At 40.4% G+C, this 23,649-nt stretch overlaps 5 protein-coding genes across 12 annotated transcripts; 1 reads left to right on the top strand and 4 right to left on the bottom strand.

Moving 5' to 3' along the window:
• Positions 1–8,189: 8,189 nt before the first annotated feature.
• Positions 8,190–9,405, bottom strand: LOC121744350 (transcription factor DIVARICATA-like). The gene is made up of 2 exons (XM_042137875.1): positions 8,869–9,405; positions 8,190–8,500 (listed from the first exon to the last, which is right to left on the bottom strand). Exons 1-2 carry the CDS (start codon positions 9,156–9,158, stop codon positions 8,197–8,199), a joined length of 594 nt encoding a protein of 197 aa, XP_041993809.1. The 5' UTR covers positions 9,159–9,405; the 3' UTR covers positions 8,190–8,196.
• Positions 9,406–11,427: 2,022 nt separating this feature from the next.
• Positions 11,428–11,952, bottom strand: LOC121808551. Its single transcript, XM_042209138.1, has one exon. The coding sequence runs from the start codon at positions 11,950–11,952 to the stop codon at positions 11,428–11,430; it is 525 nt and encodes a 174-aa protein (XP_042065072.1).
• A 330-nt stretch (positions 11,953–12,282) lies between these two features.
• LOC121744332 lies at positions 12,283–14,753 on the bottom strand. Of its 4 annotated transcripts, none has more exons than XM_042137846.1 (9): positions 14,670–14,753; positions 14,394–14,583; positions 14,235–14,321; positions 13,716–14,060; positions 13,274–13,385; positions 12,908–13,210; positions 12,759–12,845; positions 12,617–12,687; positions 12,283–12,529 (listed from the first exon to the last, which is right to left on the bottom strand). In XM_042137846.1, the coding sequence occupies exons 2-8, from the start codon at positions 14,505–14,507 to the stop codon at positions 12,635–12,637; spliced, it is 1,101 nt and encodes a 366-aa protein (XP_041993780.1). In that variant the 5' UTR covers positions 14,508–14,583; positions 14,670–14,753; the 3' UTR covers positions 12,283–12,529; positions 12,617–12,634. The 4 variants fall into 4 exon arrangements, with proteins under 4 accessions (XP_041993780.1, XP_041993797.1, XP_041993787.1 ...); XM_042137863.1 differs by having other exon boundaries at positions 12,759–12,788; XM_042137853.1 differs by having other exon boundaries at positions 12,908–13,201.
• A 3,466-nt stretch (positions 14,754–18,219) lies between these two features.
• On the top strand, positions 18,220–19,641 carry LOC121803893 (glucan endo-1,3-beta-glucosidase 13-like). Its single transcript, XM_042203472.1, has one exon. It carries the CDS (start codon positions 18,305–18,307, stop codon positions 19,517–19,519), a length of 1,215 nt encoding a protein of 404 aa, XP_042059406.1. The 5' UTR covers positions 18,220–18,304; the 3' UTR covers positions 19,520–19,641.
• A 276-nt stretch (positions 19,642–19,917) lies between these two features.
• Positions 19,918–22,626, bottom strand: LOC121744304 (probable sugar phosphate/phosphate translocator At3g11320). 5 transcript variants are annotated; one of them, XM_042137817.1, is made up of 5 exons: positions 22,448–22,626; positions 21,747–22,303; positions 21,157–21,260; positions 20,839–21,067; positions 19,918–20,462 (listed from the first exon to the last, which is right to left on the bottom strand). In XM_042137817.1, exons 2-5 carry the CDS (start codon positions 22,194–22,196, stop codon positions 20,316–20,318), a joined length of 930 nt encoding a protein of 309 aa, XP_041993751.1. In that variant the 5' UTR covers positions 22,197–22,303; positions 22,448–22,626; the 3' UTR covers positions 19,918–20,315. The 5 variants fall into 5 exon arrangements, with proteins under 5 accessions (XP_041993751.1, XP_041993736.1, XP_041993743.1 ...); XM_042137802.1 differs by having other exon boundaries at positions 21,747–22,300; XM_042137809.1 differs by having other exon boundaries at positions 21,747–22,290.
• Between the last annotated feature and the right edge of the window lie 1,023 nt (positions 22,627–23,649).

Genomic DNA, 23,649 nt, shown 5'->3' with positions numbered 1-23,649 from the left:
CCACGCTATGCGCCTTAGCGAGTACCTCCGCCCGCTTGATCTTAGCCTTTTCATCGAGCACCACATCTGGATCGTCTTTGTTCAACGCATCTGCCAGCCTCTGCTGTATAAGCAATGCTCGGATCTTCATTTGCCAAAGACCGAAATCGTTCTTACCCGTGAACTTCTCCGCCTCGAATCTTGAAGCCATCGTCGTCGATCCAGAGCTCTGGACAGTGTCCGCTACTCGTCGTCACCTCTGCCGTTCCCACAGACGGCGCCACTTGTTACGATTTCTCGGAGATGAAACTGACGAGTGATTGAAAGCCGCGAATGGAAATTTTGGGATTGTTTATTTCTCAAGAACAAAGCTTACAATTTGAATTTGGGAAAATCACTCTCTAAACTAATTCCCCCTCTTTCCTTTTATAAAACGCTATACAACTAACTAACAACTTATTAAATCCTACGGCTAGGATTTAATCTTCACTACTCCTCCATCCAACGGCCCCATGAGCCTTCTCTGCCCATTGCCAAATTTCTTTACTTCTGACTTGATTGTGAGATATTGCAACTGAGCAATTAACTACCACATATATACTGCCTCTGGCCCCGGAAAAGTAAGAATTATCCGTTAGTAGTTAGTCTCTGAAAAGTATGAACTTTTTAATTTTGGAATAACATATTATCCCTACACATCATTTTATTTACAACGTATACCATTGCACTACACTACTAATGACATGGAGCCCAATCTCAACTAGCACTACTTACATTACCCTTTATCAATTGTACATTAAAACTCGTGTCAAACCAAATGTCCATAATTTCCAGGGCATAGAGGGAGTACTAGTTTTAAAATCAGTTTATATTACTAAACTATTAGTAGTTTATTTTGATTTTGCAACTAATTGAAATTTGGGCACTAACATAGCTTAATGCAATATTGTTTCGTTGCCTATATCATGATGTCGTTTTAGTTGAAGTTCTATAGTGCAATAAAACTAATTCATCAAGCTATGCCATATGCAAAATCTTGATTGACTGTAAAATTAGAAAAAATTAAATGATTGGAGTTTGTAGGAAAGATGTTGTTTGCATTTTATCACTGCCCTACAAGGGTATATATAAATTATGGTATGATGATCAATATAGCACGCATAATGCCAAACACTATTACTCCCTCGGTCTTACTCTAAGTGACTCATTTTTCTTTTTTGAACTCCCACTCTAAATGACACATTTTTAAATATAGAAACATCACTCTCTTTACTTTTTCCCTCTCTCTTACTTTATTCTCTCTATTTTACCCACAAAACAAGTACTCCCTTCGTCACGGCCTAAGTTAGACATTTCTATTTTCACACAAAAATTTAGGTAGTGGTGTATTGTGAATTAAATTATTATAGTAAATTAAGAGAGAGAATAAAGTAAGAAAGAGAATAAGAGAATAAAGTAAGAGAGCCAAATTAAAATAAGAAAGAGAAAAAGAGAATAAAGTACTAAGAAAGATGATAAAGTAAGAGAGATAAGACGATAACACAGGAGAGATGATTGAGTTAATTACTGCCAAAAAAAGAAACGTCACACTTAGGTTGATAAATACTACCAAAAAGAAATACGTCTCATTTAGACTGGAACGAAGGAAATATTATTTTAATTTTATCAACACGAAAGCCACACACATAGTGACACCTTCCTCTTCTAGAAAACCTTGAAAGGGAAACCTTTGAAGGAGCTCTCCTTTCATAAAGACATGACCCTGACTGAGACATCAGTCAAGAATAAACCGTATGGATAGCTACATGATTAAAGTCTGCCCAAAGGACTCCGCGAACATCTTGCCACGTCACTCACCTATTTTATAAAAAAAATAGGACCTCACATCCCACTAAAAGTGAAACGAAATATTTATTTTCGGTCCGCAAATAAATATTTCGTTTCACTTTTTCTATTTTTAGTAAATGGACCTCACATCCCATTAACTCATTTTACTCACATTTTATTATAAAATCAACATATAAATTAAAAGTTGTTTTGCGAAAATGCTAATAAATAGTTAGATTGGAGAGAAAGTAAAGTAAGTAAGAGAATAACGTAGATACGACTCTCTTCTATATTATTCTTTCTCTTACTTTACTTTCTCTCCACTTTAACTATTTATTATCGTCTGCGAAAACAACGGCCGAAAAGAAACACAAAAGAATTCATTATAAATTTCATGTTTAGCTTTAATGATACTCGCTAAATCATTATTCTCAGCCTAAAAATACTTGTACTAGTACTGTAACAACTTTCCTTTAATTATTTTCTCTGGAGGAAATAAAGGTAATAGAGAAAAGACAAGACCATTGATTAATTAATTTTCGTCCCTTCTTTTTCTCAGGAAAGTAGAAGAGAGAGAAATAAAAGATATAGCTTTATGCAATCGTAAATCTAGTTGATTTTAAGTTGGCAAAGTGGTGCTTTTTAACATCCTCAATGGAAACAAATTAAGCTTAGTCACAGTCACTTAGTGCAAGTTTAATGAAGTAACATCAGTTCCAGGCTGGCATGAGGTATTATAGTACCATTGGAAAGCTACCACCGCAAACTTTTCATTGATAATTTGATATTTTTGAATTTTACATATTGCTTCAACATGTTCTATGTCTTAGATTGGTCTATTTCGGATATAAGGAACAAAATTACTTTTCAAAATTACCAACCCAATTGAGAGATAGAAAAGAAACGACTATTTTGGTGGATTAACACGTGGATTAAAGGGTGGTGTCAGAATTTTTTTTAACTTTTTTTTCTCAAGGTTAGATTAGTGAGGGCTTGAGGAATGCTTGAGAATGATCGACATGGTGGTAGAACACACGTTAAATAGATTAATCCAAGTATGTTGATTCGATTTAGCAGTTGTGGCTTGTTGTATTGTTTTCTTGAGGCTCGATTTGTATTATCGCCTTGTGTGCTGAGGTGTTTGTTGTTTGCTTGACTGTCTGGTAGTACCCATCTTTGGTGGTCTTGTTGTTCTTGCGTTTGGTTGTTTGTTGTCGGTTGTTGGGTCTTGTTTGAGGTTTTTGTCTTGTTTTATTGGTCTTGGAGGACTCGCCATTCTGTGGCTAGAGTATTTTATTTTAATATAAAAAGGGATTACTATTAAAGATATTATTAAGACATAGAAATATGGTTATTGATTCTCATTTTTAGGAGATACTAAATGAAGAACTCAAATTAAGATTGATAAACAGATAACGACGGGTTGATGTATGTTCTTTTGATGATTTTTGATATAGACAGGTTGGGGGTGAGCCTTAACCCCCCGGCGTGATGGTGTTTGAGGAAAAAAAACAGATAACGATGCACAATTTACGTGGTTCGGTTCTGAGGAACCTACGTCCACGGACAGATAATGGTATGATTTTATTCACAATGCAACCAAGAAAAATATACAACACACACCTCAAACTCTCTCGCTAATCTACTTCGAATCGAAGACTACCTCGCTCGATTGAATTACAGAATAGCTCTCCTGGAATGAACAATGTGTGTCTCTCTCTATGTGTTATCTTCTCTTCCTCTTCTGCACGTATATACACTAGATACACAGAAGAATCGGGGATGTTATAACTTCCCCCAATTTCAGCTTCTCCTTGAACTGAATAGAGAACATGTGAGCTGCAAACTTGATTTGCTGGTCTTGGGCCTCTGACTTGGGCCCTCAAGGATGGGCCTTGATTAATTAAACCACGACCCAACAAATATCCACCTTGGCTGCATTGATCAACATCCCATCTCCATCTCCACAACTCTTCTTACCGAGCAATCAACCTCACCAATCCCAGGAAATGCTTGAACCTGGAACTTGGTAAAACCTTTGTAAGCATATCTGCTGCATTCTCTGAAGTGTGAACCTTCTTCACCTTAACTCTTCCATTACCAATCTCAACCCTTACAAAAAGCAGTTTGACGTCGATATGCTTACTTCTTCCGTGAAACACCTGGTGCTTAGCCACACTGATAGTACTATTGCTATCACAAAAGATAGTCATTGTACTCTGATCCAATCCGAAGTCTTTCAGAATGCCTTTTAGCCATATTCCTTCCTTGACAGCTTCAGCCAATGCTATGTACTCGGCCTCCGTGGTTGAAAGAGCAACCATCGATTGCAAGTTGGATTTCCAACTCACCGCTGTCCCATATAACTTGAAGGACTTCCGAGTATCTAAATTTGCAGCGTAGTCCGAATCACTGTAACCAACAAGAACGTCGTCTTCTTCAACTTCATGATTTGCAAACAACAGACCATAGCTTTGTGTCTTCACCAGATACCCCAATATCCATTTTAATGCTTGGCAATGCTCTTCTCCATGATCAAGCATATATCTGCTGGTTACGCTAATCGCATGAGCCAAATCCGGTCTCGTGCATACCATAGTGTACATGACACTGCCAATAATGCTAGCACATGGTATCTTTGATACCTTCATCCTTTCCTGATCATTCTTCGATCTCTGCTCATTTGATAATTTGAAATGCTGACTTAGGGGAGTAGATACCTGTTTTGAGTTTATCATTTGGAATTTATGCAGCAACTTATTGATGTAACCTTGTTGTACAAGCCACAAGCTTTTTCTGCCTCTGTCTCTAATTATATCCATTCCAAGTATCCTATTCGCATTCCCTAAATCTTTCATCTCAAAAGCCTGCTCGAGCTCCACCTTGACTCGATTAACCTCGACTTTACTAGAACCAGCAACAAGCATATCGTCCACATACAACAATAAGTAGCCCACAGGAGAGTCATTCTTGTACCTTATGTAGACACAACTGTCGTAGCATGAGCTTTTGAAACCCATCTTATGCATCTGTTCATTGAACTTGAGATACCATTGCTTACTGCTCTGTTTTAGGCCGTACAGACTTCTCTTAAGGAGGCACACTTTGTCTTCATCTCCTGGCTTAACATAGCCTTGTGGCTGATCCATGTATATCACCTCCTTTAACTCTCCATGTAGAAAAGCCGTTTTGACATTGAGTTGGTGTAACTCCCAATCTCTATGAGCCACTATTGCCAGCAGTTCTGATGGTTGAGTGCTTTACAACTGGGGAAGAAACCTCATTAAAGTCTATCCCTTCCTCTTGTGTAAACCCTCTGGCCACTAGCCTCGCTTTAAACCTGACACTATCACCGTGCGAAGCCTCCACCCTCCTTTTATAGATCCATTTACAACTTATAGGTCTCTGCTCAATTTGTGACCTCAGAACCAGAATCCAGGTCTTATTTTTTTAGCAAAGATCCAATTTCCTCATTCATAGGTTTTTATCCATTTCTCTTTGTCCTTGCTGCCAATAGCCTCTTTATAATTTGCATGCTCATCAAGCTCCAATTCCTCTGCCACACACAGAGCATAATACACAAAATCTGAATCTGAAAACTTTGTTGGAGGTCTTATATTCCTTCTTGTTCTGTCCTTTGCTAGCAAATAAGTATCAGCTGGTTCATGTAATTCTTCTGATGCCTCATATTCTTGCTGAACACATTCTTCTGGCTCAACACTTTCATCGATGTCTAAAGTTGATCCTCCTGGATTCATACTTATATTTTCTGATCCCTCACCTTCTGGAGGGTTAGGATTAGCAGCTTGAAAGTAAGGCATTTCTGACTCCACAAAAACAACATCCCTGCTGATCATGATTTTTTGTTTCCCAGCCCCTGTGCACCATAGTCTATAACCTTTTACTCCGGTTTGATATCCCAAAAAATGCACTTCAAGGCCCTTGCATCCAGCTTCCCTTGCCTAGTATGCACATATACTCTATAGCCAAATACTTTCAACTTTGAGTAGTTTCCAGGAGTTCCATACCATCTGTTATCCGGAGTATCAAACTGAATTACTGAAGAAGGACATTTGTTGATCAGTTTGGCAGCTGTGGAAACTGCCTCTGCCCAGAATTTCTTAGGGGTTCCAGAAGTAATCATCATGCATCTAACCCTCTCTAGTAGGTCCTGTTCATCCTTTCGGCCGTTCCATTTTATTGAGGGTTAACAGGAGCAGTCTTATGTCTTCTTATTCCCTTGTCCCTGCAGAAATCATCAAACTTCTTTGATAAAAACTCCAAACCGTTATCAGTGCGCAAACATTTGAGACCATGTCCCTTTTCAACTTCAACGGCCTTACACCATCCTTCGAATTTCTGAAAGGCTTCAGATTTCTCCTTCAAGATGAACACCCAAACTTTTCTACTATAGTCATCTATGATGCTCAGAAAATACCTCCCACCACCTACGGAAGAAGATTGTGCAGGCCCCCATAAGTGACTGACAATAATCAAGAGCTCTTGTAGAAATATGTTTTCATGTATTGAAGGGAGGCTTCTTGCCTTTTCTAGCAAGCATGGTTCGCAAGTTTTCAGAAAATCAGTGCCATTACCACGAATGATCTGTCTTCTCACCAGCTCCTTCATTCCTTTTTCATCCACATGCCCCAACCTCTTATGCCATATACTCAAATCAACAGATTCAGTGACATGTAGATTACCAGTAGTAGTCTCAGCCTCAAGATAATATAAGTTGTTTCTTCTACTAGAAGTCATGATGACATTTTTACCATCTAACACTTTCATTTCCCCTTGCGATGAAAGAAAAGAATATCCCTTATTCTCTAGCATTCCCAAATAGACTAAATTTCTTTTTATGGTGGGGATATATCTTACTCCAGTAAGTAATTTTACTAATTCATCATGCATTTTAAAACGTATATCACCAACGCCTTTAATAGAACATACCTGCTCGTTGCCAAGAACAACTGATCCACCTGCAAGATTTTCAAACCAATTCCTGTGAGAGCATATATGGAAAGAGCACCCTGAATCCATGATCCACGAGTCTGCAATTCCCTTCTCCGTGACATTCAAAATTTTTGCAGGCTCTAATTCCTCAGCGCAGTCAGCAGTATTATTTCCACCTTCCTCCGCTTGCTTTCTCTTCCTAGCGTAGCAATTCTTCTTAAGATGGCCAGGTTTTTTACACCACTGACAACTCGGTGTTTCCTTCTCTTTGTAACTTGGTTTCTGCACTTGGAAGTGAGGCTTTCCAGCTACATCTTTCCCCTTATACTGCTTCTTGTTCCTGAACTTGTTGACTGTTAATGCCTCTGCCGAAACCTCACGAGCCACACCCGAGGTCTTGTCAAGTTCCTTTGTTTTCAAAGTGCACTGAACTTCCTCTAGTGTGATGCCCTTTTCCCTCCCATACAACATAGCGTCCTTGAAATGTTCATAGGACCTGGGGAGGGCATTAAGAAGTAGGATCGCCTTATCTTCATCATCTAACTTTACCTCCACGTTCTCCAAGTCATCAATCGCCTTGTTAAAATCATTGAGCTGCTCCTCAACGGGTTTCCCTTCCTGAAACTTATATGAATAGAGCTTCTGTTTGATATACAACCGATTGGCCAATGACTTGGTCATGTAAAGATTTTTCAGCTTCATCCATACTCCATATGCCGATTCTTCCTTCGACACCTCCCGTAAAACTTTATCGCTAAGGCATAAGACAATTGCACTGTGAGCCTTCTCAAACAACTCAGTTTTCTTGAGCAATACCTTCTCATCCGTCTTTTCATCGATCGCCGGCTTCTCTGATTTTATAGCCTCGGCCAATCCCTGTTGCACAAGCAAGGCCTTCATCTTGATCCGCCAAAAGGCCAAAATCGTTCCGGCCGGTGAATTTCTCAGCTTCTATTCTTGGCATCGCCATCTCCGTTTCCCACAGACGGCGCCAATTTGAAGAACTCAAATTAAGATTGATAAACAGATAACGACGCACAATTTACGTGGTTCGGTTCTGAGGAACCTACGTCCACGAATGGAGAATGGTAATGCAACCAAGAACAAAATACAACACACACCTCAAACTCTCTCGCTAATCTACTTCGAATCGAAGACTACCTCACTCGATTGAATTACAGAATAGCTCTCCTGGAATGAACAATGTGTGTCTCTGTCTATGTGTTCTCTTCTCTTCCTCTTCTGCACGTATATACACTAGATACACAAAAGAATCGGGGATGTTATAACTTCCCCTAATTCCAGCTTCTCTTTGAACTGAACAGAGAACATGTGAGCTGTAAACTTGATTTGCTGGTCTTGGGCCTCTGACTTGGGCCCTCAAGGATGGGCCTTGATTAATTCAGCCACGACCCAACACTAAAAATGTATTTTGACCTAATTTAAAGTATGCACTATATATAAGGACTCTGTGTAGGGATATCCATGGCTATAACCGGAGTCGAAAAGCATCAAGTCCCCTTGGTTGTTGTCGTCATGAAAACGTTGAGAATCTCCGGTGAGATGAATAGAGATGTCGTGGATGCTCGGCCTCCGTTTGTCTTTGTCTCCGTTGAGCTGCCTCATATAGTACTTCTGAGCATGGCTAGCCACTTGTGTTGGAGTTTTCGACACCACGAAGTTTCGTGATATGTTTTTCCAGTCACCTTTGCCATGCTTCTCAAGCCCTAATAGGAAACGCCTGCAAAATTAGTGGAAAAAGAAGAAAACAAAATTAAATTGATCATACGTTAAAATTTATGTCACTAAATACATTAACTTTCAATTATTCTAATATTTCATAGTATTATCATATTTTAATGAATTAATATCAGCGTGACAAAATGGAGTTGTAACATACTAAGGTCGTCATTATTGGTTAACATGTTGTAGAATAATTCCAACTATAATATTAATTCAATAAATCAGTTATTTAAGCTATATAAATAATTCAACTCAAATTAACAAAAGTGTGAAAATCAGAACAATTAATAGTTTTAAGTTGATGTGGTAAATATAATGAGAATTAGGTAAAAAGAAGTTCGTGTATTTAGACGCAAAAATATGTACCTGTGCTCGGGCTCGGTCCAAGGGAGGCCTTTCTTGCAGTGGGAAGGCGAGGATCTGTTTGGAGAGATATTGAAAGACAAGTATGCAGGAATGGGAACTAAACCGGTTTCGATATCAATCACATCCGAAACCAATTGTGTGTACTGATCTATTACATCGTACACAGATTTGGTCGGGATCATGGCCGCAATCTTGAACCATCTCTCGGGGCTCTCCTCCTCGAATAACGCAAGCGCGCTCTCGAATGTCTTGTTTTCCTCGTTTGTCCACCTTGACTTCATTGACATCATATTCTTCACAATGAGATGTTGTAGTGATTAATATAAAGATCTATGCTAAACACATGAGAATCTTTTAATGGGAATCAAGAATCCCAACTTTTCCAAGAGGGGAATCTTGAAAAGAAACAGAACCTTTGAAAAAACATGCATATAGATTAGGGGGAGATATTTTAGCAAAATTTGTATTCTTGTTCTCTTCCAAACTAGTTGTTAGTTTAGGGAGATAGAGAGAAACATACACAGGTGGTTATGGAGTTGCAAGGGAAATATATACCACTCTTTGTGTAAATAAAACAAACCATCAACAATCACAAGCTACCTATATGGAGATATGCCATTCTACTTTTTCTTTATGCCATTTCCATTAAAAGTAGAAATTAAATCAATAAAAAAGGGGAGATCAAGTTGGCAAAAAAAAGATACCGGAATATCTTACTCAAGTTGAGAATATAAAAGTGTAACCTAAATCACATTCAGCTGGATTCCATTTCCAAAAATAAAGTACTTACCCATGATATTTCCATTCATATCATTGATTTTAGTAGAAATCCTAAATTTGACATCACATTCATAATTACTAGTATAATTTACATACACCCTTCGTCCCATAAAATAAGCCGAATTTCCTTTTTTATCCGTCCTAGTCCATATTCATTTATGACAACTTTTCTGCTTTGTTTTTACATTATCATTTAAGGATCTCATTATCCACCGCATTATTTCAACTACTTTTTCTCCGTCTTCTTACTCTATTAATCACGCATTAAAGCTCGTGTCATCCTGAATTAGCATATTTCTATGGGACGGAGTGAGTATATATTATGACTAACTAGACAAAGATTCGTTTGCCTTTAAAAAATTGTAACGGCGCAACTCAATTGGCATTATAGTTAACGATTCGAAACTACTATTTGTATACCAATTATATGGGACTAGAGCAAGATTCTACAATTACTAAGAGGGGTGAATATTCTTTTTTCGAATCGTTTTTTTTTTTTTGCACTGTTAATATCAGTTATGAATCTATAGGGAAGACGGATGGAAAATAATTTTGGAGCAAGTAAATAAATTGTGTGAATTGAATTATAGTATTTCAATTATTAACATGGATGTCAATATAATCATCATCATTATTATTACGTGGAAATTTTCATGTGAATTGTGTTATTTCGTTTGTCGAATTATTTTATTTCTTGTTGATTCTATTTTGCATGGTTACAGCGTTAGGTTGTTGATTTGGTTATCAAATAGATGAGTGGTGGTACTATAGTTTGCTATTAATTGTCTCATATTTTCTTTATGTCTATAAATAATTATCTTTTAATTTTTTTTATTATTTTTAATAAATAGACTACACATTCCACTAACTCATTTCCTTGTATTTGAGCATCTCCAATGGCGGACGTCCGGTCGGACGTCGCGACGGGCGACCGGGACGTCCGCCATTGTGGCGTTTAGGTCGGATACGGACGTCCCATGAGGACGTCGGGTGTCCTCGGACGTCCCGGCGACGGGCGGGCGGACGTCCGCCACTGTGGCAAGGGTCAGACGTCCCGGTCGGACGTCCGGAAATTATTATTTAAAAAAAAAAAACTCTATATATACGGCTCGTTGAACTTCATTTCAACGCGGAGTGGGCCGGGGATGTTGGATTATGTAGAGGTTTATGTATTTTTCTTTTTTCGAATGACTATGTATTTGCTTTTTTCTAACTATGTTTTTTTATGTTTTATGAATATGTATTTTTGCCCGTATTTTGCTTTCCCGTATTCCGTGTCAAAATTATATTTCAGTTTTTACGTAATTAAATTATTGTGATTTTTTTTTATTGCCGGATGCCCTAGTGGGAAGGGCGATGGGAAGGGCGGATTGTGCAGGGGATGTCCTAGTGACGTGGCAGTGGGATGGAAAGTCCTAGTGACGTGGCAGGAGGTGTTTTTGGGATGTCCTAATGGATGTCCTAGTAGGATGTCCGCCCACTGGAGATGTTCTAACTAGTAACTCACTCGGGTGATGAGCGATCCATTGTGTTTCTTCAATGTGAAGTATAATAGTCGTATCAAATTATTACGTAAGATGCATAGATTTTTTTAAAACAATTATCCCGCTTAATTAAAATCGTTTACTATAACACCAACAAAAAGTGCCTGTAGCTCTGTGGATAGAGCGTCTGTTTCCTAAGCAGAAAGCCGTAGGTTCGGGCCCCTACTTGGCGCTAGATTTTATCTTAACTATCTATTTTTGTCAATAGAAAATGTTAACACAACGAAGTTACACATCATTGTTCTTGATCGCAAGCAAATTCTTGGTTGAAGAAGTTTCTAGATGCAATCTCAACAGCGCCCTCAATTCTATTGATACAAGACTTGTACAGATATCCCAAGTAGTCCATTATCTGCTCCTCGGAGACACCTTCGAGTGGTTTGATCACGAATTTCCACTCGACCTGTGTCGAGCCATAACCATAGTCTCTGAGGTTGAGTGAGTTTGAAGATCCATCAAGGCCTACATTGCTTGCTTCCAACTCATACGTGTAAGTGTAGGACTCGGAGTCCATGGCAACGAGCCTTTCCTTGATCCATGACCTGTCCTCGTCTTTCTGTGGGAACATGAACCCCGAGACTAGCCTTGTGTAGCCTGCAACGCCTTCCTGCCCGGATAGATCAGTGCACGTTTCCACCATCGGCATCCATTCCTGTAGTTTGCTGCTTGAGGAAACCATGTCCCAGACCTTGTCTATCGGTGCATCAACAATGCCTCCTACTGATCTATGCCATTTCATCACCTCTTTTGCCTTTTCCATAGAATTTCTTGAAAGAAAACTTTAGTTTCAAGCCAAGAAACCTGGCTTTCTCGGAAATATCTATTAGGACAGCTTGGTTTTGTAGTAATGATGCAAGGTATATCGTGTTTCCTTGTTCGTGAATACAGATTATATCTGAGATTACAAGACGATTCCTAGCACAAGAAATGCTTTGGAAACTACAAACACAAAGTTCAAACTGGCATTTACAATGAATTTATGCATTATTTTCTTCTCCCTTTCTACTGAAAACAAACAAAGAAAACAAGAGTTTGGCAGCAACAAAAGAAGAAGCAGGTATTTGATACTTGGAATCAAGATATATTTGCATCTTCAATTTTCATCAACACATTTTATGTAGAAAATTCGGAAGAATTGTAAAGCTAGTGACATCAAATGCAGTAGCTCGATTCGTTTTCTCTGGAATTATAAAACTGGTAAGCTAAAACTCAGCTGAGCAAAAGAACATAATACTGTTCTACAACAATCACATTTCAAGGTAAAACATAATACTGTTTTCCATCACAAATTGTACACACTTCTTTTCTTATCTTCTCTCTCACCAGTGCTGTCCTGCCTGCAAAAATTAATGAAACTATTAAAGGAATTTGTAAGAGGTGTATATATATATATATAGTGTGTGTGAGAGAGAGAGAGAGAGCACCATGAAAGCTTGAAAGCTTTAAGCATCCGACTTATCTATGCTGCTGTTGCTGGTATCACCATGCTTTTCACCTTGCAGATCAATTAAACATATCACTATTTGCAACTCACTATTTGTAAGATCATTGGCTAGTGGAAAATACCAGTGTCTTCTGCTCCGGGGCTTGTTAAAGCTACATCAAGGTCCATAGTTTGACGGAGATGAGAAGAGGAGATAGAAGCTTGATCACCTTGCAGTTCAATAAAACCTATCATTATTTGCATCTTTAAAGCATAAGGTAGTAGAAATTACCAGTGTCTTCTGTTGTCAGGTTTCGTAAAGCTTGGTTAAGGTCCAGAGTTTGATCGAGAGAAGAAGAAGAAGCTTGATCTCCATCAGGGTTTTCCTCAAAGATTGGAACCGTAAGAGATTCACCTTGTGCCTGGCTACTGGATGGTTGATTCGCCACGGGAGCAGTTGTCAGTGAACTAGGTCCAGTAGTCATGTGGACAGGAACAACAGCATCCTGAGAGCATGATGGGTTAGATATGCTGCCACTCCCACCAACTGCATCGACATTGATCGTTGAAGTAGGATTTGATGCTGCTGCAGAAGCTATTTCAGATTCATTATAGACAAATATTAGAGAAATTATAATGAGTTATTGCAGAGACTTACTAGTACTCATCTGATGACGTCGCTCTAGGACTAGATTAACGGCCCGAGTAGAAGCCCTGCGACCAGGAGAAAGTCTTGCACTTGCCCTTCTCCTCTTGATAGAAGCCCATTTCTGACAAGTTAATTGTATTTCGGTTAATTAACTGTACAAAAAGATGTTATGAACACATAAACTGTATGAGACAATGGCAGCAACCTAATATAAAGAAAATTGCAAATGTTCATTATTACCAACAATCATAGCACAAATCCTAAGCATAGTTGAGAAAAACAATATAAAGAAGTTGACAATTTACGAAGCAAGTAAGAACAAATATAACAAAAGAATGACAAGATGAAATATGCTTTCCCAAAGCAGATGAATTGTATGCATCATCCATTTTTCATTGTGTGCCTATATACTTAAACAAATAGTGCCTACAAAAGCATTAATGGTACCCACCCGAGATAGCTCATGTGCCGTTCTTTCATGTTTGAAATTTACACCTGAAATGAGATCCCAGTTTTCACCATATTTTCGCACTGAATTGGAGAGTCTCAAATCATCTACTGCAGTCCAAACCACCCTTGTTTTTCTTGGAGAGGAAGCATAAGCGCTTGATGTCTCACTTGCAGATAATTCGTCGTTTGGTAGGGGAACAGTAATCGTAACATGTTTCTCCTCTATAGTATCGGGAAGGGAACCATCAGAATGCCTCTTCCACTTTGCTACTTTCATTGTCAATGGAGCTTCTACAGTCAACAAGTTTGGCTCATGAATTATTGGATATTCAGAAGTAGCTAAAACCTGCATTGGACCATCATTATATTACAGTTGATTACATTTGGTGACAAGTATTGATGAGTACTAACATTAGTATATACAAAAGATCAAATAAGTATTCAATATTTTCAACTCACACTTGTAGGCTAGCATAGTAAGAATATTGAAACCAAGAATTGAGAAAGTATGGCTACTAACATTGACACATGCTGCTGCCTCTGCTTTAGACTTAGGGCTAGCCTCTGGATCATCCTCAATTTCATGCTCTAAATCACTATCATCGTCCTACATTCAAAAACAAGAAATCGGAAACAAGCAGCAATCATAGCCAATTTAAATAGGGGAATTACAACTCACCAAAGGGTTTGAATCCTCCAATTGATCGGCTAGATCGTGGCCATAGGCGAGATGGCGCCAAAGCATTTGATATTCCCTAGCGTTGGAAATCCCAGTCCTAGTGTTCTTCACCATTTCATGCCAGTCAATTTTCGATGCAGCTGATTTATCTACTTCTTGTAGTAATTGAAGCACCGTCTGCTCTGTGTATCTATCAAACGATGAAGCAAAGAGATTACGAAATGATATGTCTGCCCATTTTTGGTAATCAAGAAAAGGGAATGAAATGCCTCTCACCTTTCTAAGAGATTAGCGGTGTTTTCTTCTACTGTATTCCCTTTCTCCGCCTCACTGCTGTCTTCTGTCGTATTCTGGTGCGGAATCGGGGTCGCCGGGAATCGGAACAACGACCGGAATTGCACCTACTTGAACTGAACCACGAGAAGGAGAATAGAAGGAAGAAAGAGTAAATTTCATTGATATTCTGAGAAATTGAGCTTACAAATGAGGAGAGTTCATCTTATATAGATGAACTCTCGTAACTAACTCTCACTTAACCGTAACTAACTTGCAGTTATAATCAACTAACTGAGCTAACTCTTCTTCATGCCACGTGTCATTTTCCTTTACTTCCATGCACACGTGAAGAACTCGTTTCATGCACCAAATCTCCCCTCCTTCAAATAACCTTGTCCTCAAGGTTTGGTATCTGTATATTTCCTTCAACAAAAGGTTGAAACGTTCCTCTGAAAACCTGAAAGACGCGCTCCGTGCGATGCTTCGGTTCTTCAATCTTATGTGGAGCTGAGGATCCAAATAAGCCTGGAGGCGCAGAACTTACCCTAAATTGTGGGCCGGTAGTGGCAGTGGCAGTGGCAGTGGATGAAGCCGATGTCGACGAGCCAAATAGCCCTGAGTTCAGTGCCAGGCCCGACCCAAATGCCGGGGCGCTGGAGGCCGTAGTTGATCCAAAGGGATGGGGCGTTGTACTAGCCCCTGACTCAAAAATAGAGCCGGTATTGCTCGCGGAAGAAGAAGTATTACCAAATAGGCAGGGGGTTGGAGTCGAGGTGGGAGTCGACGAACCAAATGCATTAGCTGTTTGGCCTGTGCCTGCAGACGAGAATCCGAAAACGCCAGAACTCGGAGCTGATCCAAAATTGTTGGAGCCAGTGGCCGCGGCGGAAGAGGATGAGCAGAAGAGCGAGGAACCGCCGAACAGAGATGAGCCAGACGACGCAGCTCCCGATCCAAAACTAAATGAAGGTGCGGAGGAGGCGGAGCTAGGGTTGGAAGCAAAGCCAAAAGAAGGTGTCGAGGAAGAGGTCGTTGCAGTGCCAAAGCCAAATGAGGCTCCGGAGGCGGCGCCAACAGCAGGCGATGTGATTCCGAAGGCAGGTGCGGGTGAGGAGGAGAATGAGAATCCTCCATTATCAGCCATAAGCTTCACCATCAACTTAGAGTTTTGGACTTTCATAGCAACGAAACCATCCCGCAGCTCCTTCAAGTTTCTACTCGCATACACATCCACATCCCGATTGCTGCTCGGGGTGTTTTTGGGTGCCTCAACTCCATCAATTATGACCATTCCTCGTGACATCAGTGACACGTCCTTGTTAAATTCAGGAATCCTTGAGGATTGCTCAGCTGTCCATGGCTCTAGCTCATCAGAAATTCCCTCTTCAGCACATGCCATTCCTCCTATAGTAAACTGACCTATTAAGGTCCGTCGTGGATTCGATTGCGTAGCAATTTGATCTGGTAGAATTTCAGCCCCAAAACCATTATCTTCAATTGCATTTATAATGTCTTCATCCTGGAGCAGGGACGAATTGAATGAAATGTCAGCCTTGTTCTGCAGCAAGGCGATGGAGGCCGCAACAGAGAGAGCTTGCTCATTTTCTGCAACCCTATTCTCATTCAGCTCTATTTTAGCCTTCACGGTAGAATGATGTTCCTCACCAATTTTGGCCACCTCTACTTCCTTCAAGTTTGATTGATGTCCATCATTGTCCTCCACTTTAGCTACGGATGCCACTTCTAGATCAATAGACACATTTTGTTTATCACTCGAATCTACCTGCCCTTCATCTTTGCTCTCGGTCTCTTCCACATCAGTAACTCCCGAGACTTCAACCGAACCATCTCGGTTCTCTTCCAATTTCATTTCGAAGTCTTGAACAACATCATTAGTTACCTTCTTAGAACTAGAGCTAGCAACACCACTAATATCAGCAGCTATAGCACGCTTAGCCAGATCGTTTCCTCCATTCTTCTCCACACACACTTCATTTCCTAAACTCCTGTCCTCATCAAATTCCAGATTCATCAACCCAGCATCAATTCCTAACAAGTACAGTTGCTTCTCATCACAACGACACACCCCGCGAGCTCTCTTATCATCCATTCCGTCCTCCGTTAGTAGTCTCCTCGGTGTTACCTCCGGCATAGAAGGGGTGGGAAATAATGGTGTAGTAGGGTAAGAAGGCTCTGAATCAACCGCCACAAACCTTTTAGAACTAGAACCCTGAGAATTCCCCTCCCGAGGGGAAGTACATAGATCCTGCAATCGAGCCAGAGCATACGCATGCACCAATGTTTGAGGCATAAACATGCGCACCGCTTTTTGATCAATTGGTTTTAAGCCATTTATGAAATGATTAATAGCATAGGATTCAGGGAGGGACACACGACCAAACAGCCATTCAAAACGATCGCGATAATCGGCAAACGAACCTGTTTGTTTGAGGGCCAATAGTTCAGTCATCGGATCGCCATTCATCGCCGGAACAAAGCGAGACGTAATCTCGTTCTGCTGCATCTGGATGGCGAGGAGGTCCTCACGCAGCTCCCTGCTTGAATCAACCTTAGATACGGTCGAAACAGCAGCATTCAAGGTTCGAGCCTTCGATTGTTGCCGTAGCTCCTTCAAGGTTTGATCGTAAGTGCGATCAGCTTGATCACGCCTCCGATTGGACTCGTCGAGCCTCCGCTTGGACTCGTCGAGCCTCGAGAACAAATCGCCCATAGCTTTGCGAAATGTGTCCTCCAACCGCAACAGATCTGCCGATGGATGTTGGATCGACATCTTCATAGTCTGATCGCGAGCGTCGATCTCCTCCTGCCGACGATCAGAATCGGCGATATTGGAGAACTCAGTAGAATCGCGAGCGCCATCAGAATCAGAGAACGCAGCTATGGCGGTCGTGAAGCGCTCCTTCAGTCGGCGCAGATCGCCGGAGCGGGTTTCCACCATCACAGGCGATGGATCGTGAAGTCTGATACCATTTGGTGCGGAATCGGGGTCGCCGGGAATCGGAACAACGACCGGAATTGCACCTACTTGAACTGAACCACGAGAAGGAGAATAGAAGGAAGAAAGAGTAAATTTCATTGATATTCTGAGAAATTGAGCTTACAAATGAGGAGAGTTCATCTTATATAGATGAACTCTCGTAACTAACTCTCACTTAACCGTAACTAACTTGCAGTTATAATCAACTAACTGAGCTAACTCTTCTTCATGCCACGTGTCATTTTCCTTTACTTCCATGCACACGTGAAGAACTCGTTTCATGCACCATATTCCCTTTCTCCACCTCACTGCTTTCCTCTGTCCTAGACCCTTTCTCTGCCTCGCTGCTTTCTTCCGTCGTAGACCCTTTCTCCGGCTCATCGTCAGCCATTGCTATTATCACTATCAGTATTAAACCAGAGAGAGAGAGATGATTTTTGAAAAGTTTGAGCGAATCTTGAAAATAAAAGTTTCAAGAAGAAGATTTATAACTAAAAGAGACTGAATAACTGAATTTGGCACATCTCTCTCTCTCTCTCTTTCAAACAGAAAATAACTGAATTTTGGCGCCACAGCTAACATACGCCACAGAGGTGCGCATTAAACCTCTCTTCACTCACAAAACAGAGACCCACACATGGCGAAAATGCCTTCTCTCCTCCTCCTCATCGCCTCCATCCTCCTCCACTCCGCCGCCGCCACCACCACCGTAGGCGTCACTTACAACCCCTCCCTCCCCAACCTCCCCCCGCCGGAGCGCGTGGTCTCCACGCTCCAATCCCTCTGCATCTCCGCCGTCCGCCTCCTCGATCCGTCCCCTGCCGTCGTCCGCGCCTTCGCCTACACCAACATCACACTCCTCCTCACCGCCCCCAACCACCTCATCCCCTCCTTCGCTGCCAACCGCTCCGCCGCCGCTCTCTGGCTCCACTCGCACGTCCTCCCCTACCACCCCCGCACTCACATCACCACGATCTCCGCCGGCGCCGACGTCATCACCACCACCTCCGCCGCAGTCGATCCAACCGTCGATCCCTCCGCCGTCCTCCTCCCTGCCATACGCAACCTCCGCCTCGCCCTATTCGACCTCGGCATCCGCACAATCTCCGTCTCCACCACCTTCTCCTTCATCGACATCATGACGACGTCGTTTCCCCCCTCCGCAGCCGAATTCCAGGAACCGATCGGATCGCTCGTCGTTCGCCCCTTGCTCGAGTTCCTCGACGAAACCAACTCATCCTTCCTCATCAACCTCTACCCTTACAACATCTTCAGCATCAACTCCGAAATTCCGCTCGGATTCGTTCTATTTCAGGAGAATCCGTTCAATTTCCGCGATGACGTGGTCACCGGAGTGAGATACCGGAACTTGTTCGACATGATGGTCGACGCAATCATCGCGGCCATGGCGGTGTCAGGGCAGGAGAATGTGCCTGTGATCGTGACGGAGACTGGCTGGCCGAGCGAATCGGAGGCGCAGGAAGGAAACTACGCCGAGATGTACTTAGGAGGTCTGCTGAGGCATCTGCGATCTGGATTGGGAACGCCTCTGAGGAAGGAAGGGGCGGCGGAGGCGTATGTGTATGAGCTATTTGATGAGAAGAGTACCTCCAACAATACGAATGGTACAACCAGTGATGCAGCGATGGGCGGCCGCACCCTGGGAGTGGGAGGGAAACAATGGGGGATCATGAACCCTAACATGACCATGAAGTACAGGATCCATTTCTCCGATTCGTCACGGAATCTTGGCCCAAGCTTGGTTCGCCTGATTTTTCTGGTTTGCATTCTGCTCATTTTACTCAATTGGAAAGTAGCTCTTGAGATTTTGGATATCCTATTCAAAAATTGAGATGATTTCTGTTTGTGACTGGAGCTCTGTATCATTTGAATTTTTTTTTTGGATTTTGGATTTTGGATTGTTGTTAGATGTCATTGAGATTTCATTTACCAGCTTTTTTGAGATTCCGATCACTGCCATTTTTCTGTGATTTCTAAATGCATTCAACATTAAATTGGTACTAGTACATTGTTGAAAGTAATTTGGCGGGAATCTAGGTGTTTTCTTAAATTATGTTTCAAACCACCAAGCTTTTGGCTATTGAGAAATCACCTTATGCATTCATACATATATAGGGAAACATTTTAATATTATTTTCCGATACCATAGGATTTTATACCACAAAAGTGACACCATTTCAATCAGGAGACACATAGCTCTTGTATATTGTTTTATCTTTAAAAAAAAACTTGTCCATAACGAAGTGTTCAGAATGGATAACATTGCTTTATTTTTAGATACAATCCAAACAGTCTACTAGTAACACATAATGAGAAAAGGGCACATCATTTTGAACCCCAATGAAAAATGTATGTATAACCACAACTTTAATTTCTTTTCACTAATTGATTGATGTAAAAAGAATTATACTAGTAACATATAGTGTCTGAGTTGAGGAAAGAATGGAGTGATTAAAAAAAGGATCTGATTTAGTAACCGATAATGAATGCAATAAAAACTCCTACACAGCCAGCTAATGAGGTGTTTGGAGCCTTCATCCACCCACGCCTTCCTGGCCAAAATTTCATACGCCCGAAGCACAGCATTGGTAGTCAACAGTTTCACCTTATCATATCAAAACATTCCTTCATTTAGTACGCTTCTTGGCTTCACTGTACAGGATAACGCCCAACACTGTCAACGAATATCCAAGCATTCCAGTCACAGAGACGGGGTTCTTGAAAATTAATATGGAGACTACAACTGCCACTGCTCCTTTAGCATTTCCAAGGACCTGAAGGAACCCACAAGACATTATCAAACTGTATAACTGGTACAAACCAGCCTTGGCCATATTTTTCTCCAATTAAATTAATATACAAATGCAGAAATAATGCTGCTGGCAGAATGTGCAGGCATTTACCACAATCACAGTAAGTGCAAGGAGAGATGTACTTATTCTCATTGCATTCAACATATACACACATTTCACATTAGCCTTTTGGAAATTGGACACTAAAGCTTAGCTTGGATTTTACAGATAGGCAATAGTTGAAAACAAATATCAGCCGATAAAGAAAACAGAGGCTCAAAGCTACAAGTGTAAAAAAATTCAATAGAAAATCAATACATATAACCCAACAAGAGTACTTCTACTGGAAAAGAAGTACCTGAAGAGTGAGGGCACTGGTGTGCTTCGTGACCAGGAAATTGGTCAAATTCACAAAATATGCAAGTGCAGAATTGAACAGCAATAACCATATGATTTTGATATCCTCTCTTGCCAGGGCCAATGTGATACCAACAACATTTTCTTCCATGAGGAGTGTTACAGGAAGTAGAAATACTACAGCTATAGGAGCCATGTAGAGGAGCAGATTCATTGAATTCAATTTTTCCCTTCAAACAGAAGGAGGACTTTCAGAATCCAAATGTAATAATATAGCACATTGTCAACTTATCCCTATGAATGAATTTAGAATTATTACCCTTCAGAAGAAAGCAAAATACCCTGAACCACTGACTTGAGAGCCCTCGCAGCTGTTGCAGCAATACACATGATAAACCCGAATAAATGGAAACTAGGTTCGCCCTACACCAATTAAAGAGGTACACAATTAGAATCAACATGACTCTTAAATATCAGGCAACCCTTATTTCAACGACATCACTCGCACAAAATGGTAAGTATCATGGAAACATCATCATCATAATGGCCCCAGAAAAATGACCTATCTGACCCAGACCCAGCCTCCGCCAGCAGAGAATACAAGGCTTTAAAAACACAAATTACTTATTAAGTACCTAAATTGATCGACATCAGTTTGATGAGAACACAAAAGAAGCTCTTTTTCCCTAAATGCAAAACAATTGTTTGACAGGTTCATTGCAACAAATAACACGAGATCATTGTTTTGCTCCTATTTTCCACATAGAAACCTCATCCAATGAACCAAAGTAGTCAAAACCAAGCTCAAGTACTACAATGAGAAAAGGAATCTGTACAAAGAGAAATTAAATGCCATTACACAAAATCAAATTCACCAAACCAAATTTGAATCAAAGGAAAGAGGCATACCCCACTCGCGATGACAACTCCAGTAACAACAGGAACCAACGTTAAATAAGTCAACCACGCCTCCCTCTTGAGCGTCATCAAGTAGGCAAACACCGCAGTGAAAAAAGGCGTGGTGGCGCCAATCGCCTGATTGAAGCTCACCGGCAAGTACTTGAGCGAGATGTTGCCGCTGACAACCGAAGCGCAGAAAATCAAACTGAGCGCCGAGATCTTCATGAACTGAACCCTAGATCTTATCGTCTGCATCGGCACCATCTTCATCCACGCGATCGCGATGTAGCTGAGCAACGAGCACGCCGTCATATGGCACATCGTCAGGAAAATCGGGTACTTGAATCCATAATTGCTCAGTAAATACTTGTTCAGCAGCAAAACCCCAATGTTCGACGAGTACCACGACGCCACCAGCCCGATCGTGAACAGCCGCCCCTGGGATTTCGCCGCCGCCATCTCCAACCAAATTCAATTCACAAAACCTCGAAAACTATACAATCCCCAGATCCTATCGAATATCGAAGAATTTCTACGGCGAGTTTACTGAATCCTGCACGGATCTACTAGGGTTCAACAATAGGTAAGCATACGGACTAAATTGAAGAGATCTGAGTAGCATTGGTGGTAGAATCGTCGAATTCAACGGCTCAAATTCAGCAGAAAATCGTCAAAATAAAAAAAATCAAAACTAACTCATAAAATCTTACATGAATGTTGAAATGCTTAGACCTTACATGAATGTTGAATTGCTGAAATAATATACACTGTGGAGAGGGAGCAGAAGAAAAGGAGAGAAATATCGCGTGGTGTGTGTGTGTTTTCACTTTTCTGGAGGTGTGAGAGACGACCGACGAATAACTTGGTTTGCAGAGGGTTTATTAATTAGGAATAATTATTGCAATTAATCATAGAAGAAATAGCATATTTCTTTATTTATATAAGTTCATACTTTTATTCGCATTTAGACTTTAAAAATTAAAATTTCGATTGGGAAATTAATTTATTGTGGAATTGGATGTGGACTTCACAACCTGCCTAACTGCCGTTAGGCCATGACTTTTGCATAATTATAATGTTTCTATTTTATCATCATCTATATTTGGTGGATAATATATTTTGTACTGTTTTCAATATAAATATAGACTGTGTCATGGACATTCTAAATACATAATCAAGAAAATATACTACAGTGGAGTACTATATTTTCAGACATCTTCCAAAATAGTATAGATATTTAAGTATTATTGCTAAATAAATGTAAAATCAATAATTACCTAATTTGTGCTTTGATGTTTTTGCCTTTCTGCTAACACAATACATGTAGTACAAGTTTAAGTTTTTAACAATACAAGCAGAGCATCTTTAAAAGGGAATAAGGTGTAATGAAAATATATGATTTTTAAAAAAAGGAAATATATCATTGCAAAAAGTAACAAATTTAAAGAAAAAAAATATAGGAAAGCTAAATTATTTTTTAAATAAAAAATATTACGAGATGTATTCCAAAACATAAAAGGTAATAGTACTTCTCAAATATTTTTTTATTGGAGAATGATTTTTCATGAAAAGACAAATATGGTAGTTAGGCCATCCACAACGTTGTTCCCCCACCGTTCCTAAACCGTTCCTTAAACTACTATTTGCGGGTCCCACTGTACTTTTTTACTTCATTACTTAACTAAGGAACGAAACCTGCAACCCTCCGTTTCTTATCTGTTCCTTAACCGTTCCTTAAAATACTATTCATTCAATTTCATTTTTTATTTTTATTTCCAACCCAATTCAATTAAAACAAACACACTTCATTAAAATTAGAATAACATTACAACTTAAAATTCAAAAAAATAGAAAAAGACATAATTAAAATCCTAAAAAAATAAAAAATGACATAATTTAAAATACAATTTTA

This window comes from Salvia splendens, chromosome 1, assembly GCF_004379255.2.
Source record: "Salvia splendens isolate huo1 chromosome 1, SspV2, whole genome shotgun sequence".
NCBI lineage: Eukaryota > Viridiplantae > Streptophyta > Magnoliopsida > Lamiales > Lamiaceae > Salvia > Salvia splendens.
This window is presented reverse-complemented; position numbering and strand designations above follow the sequence as displayed.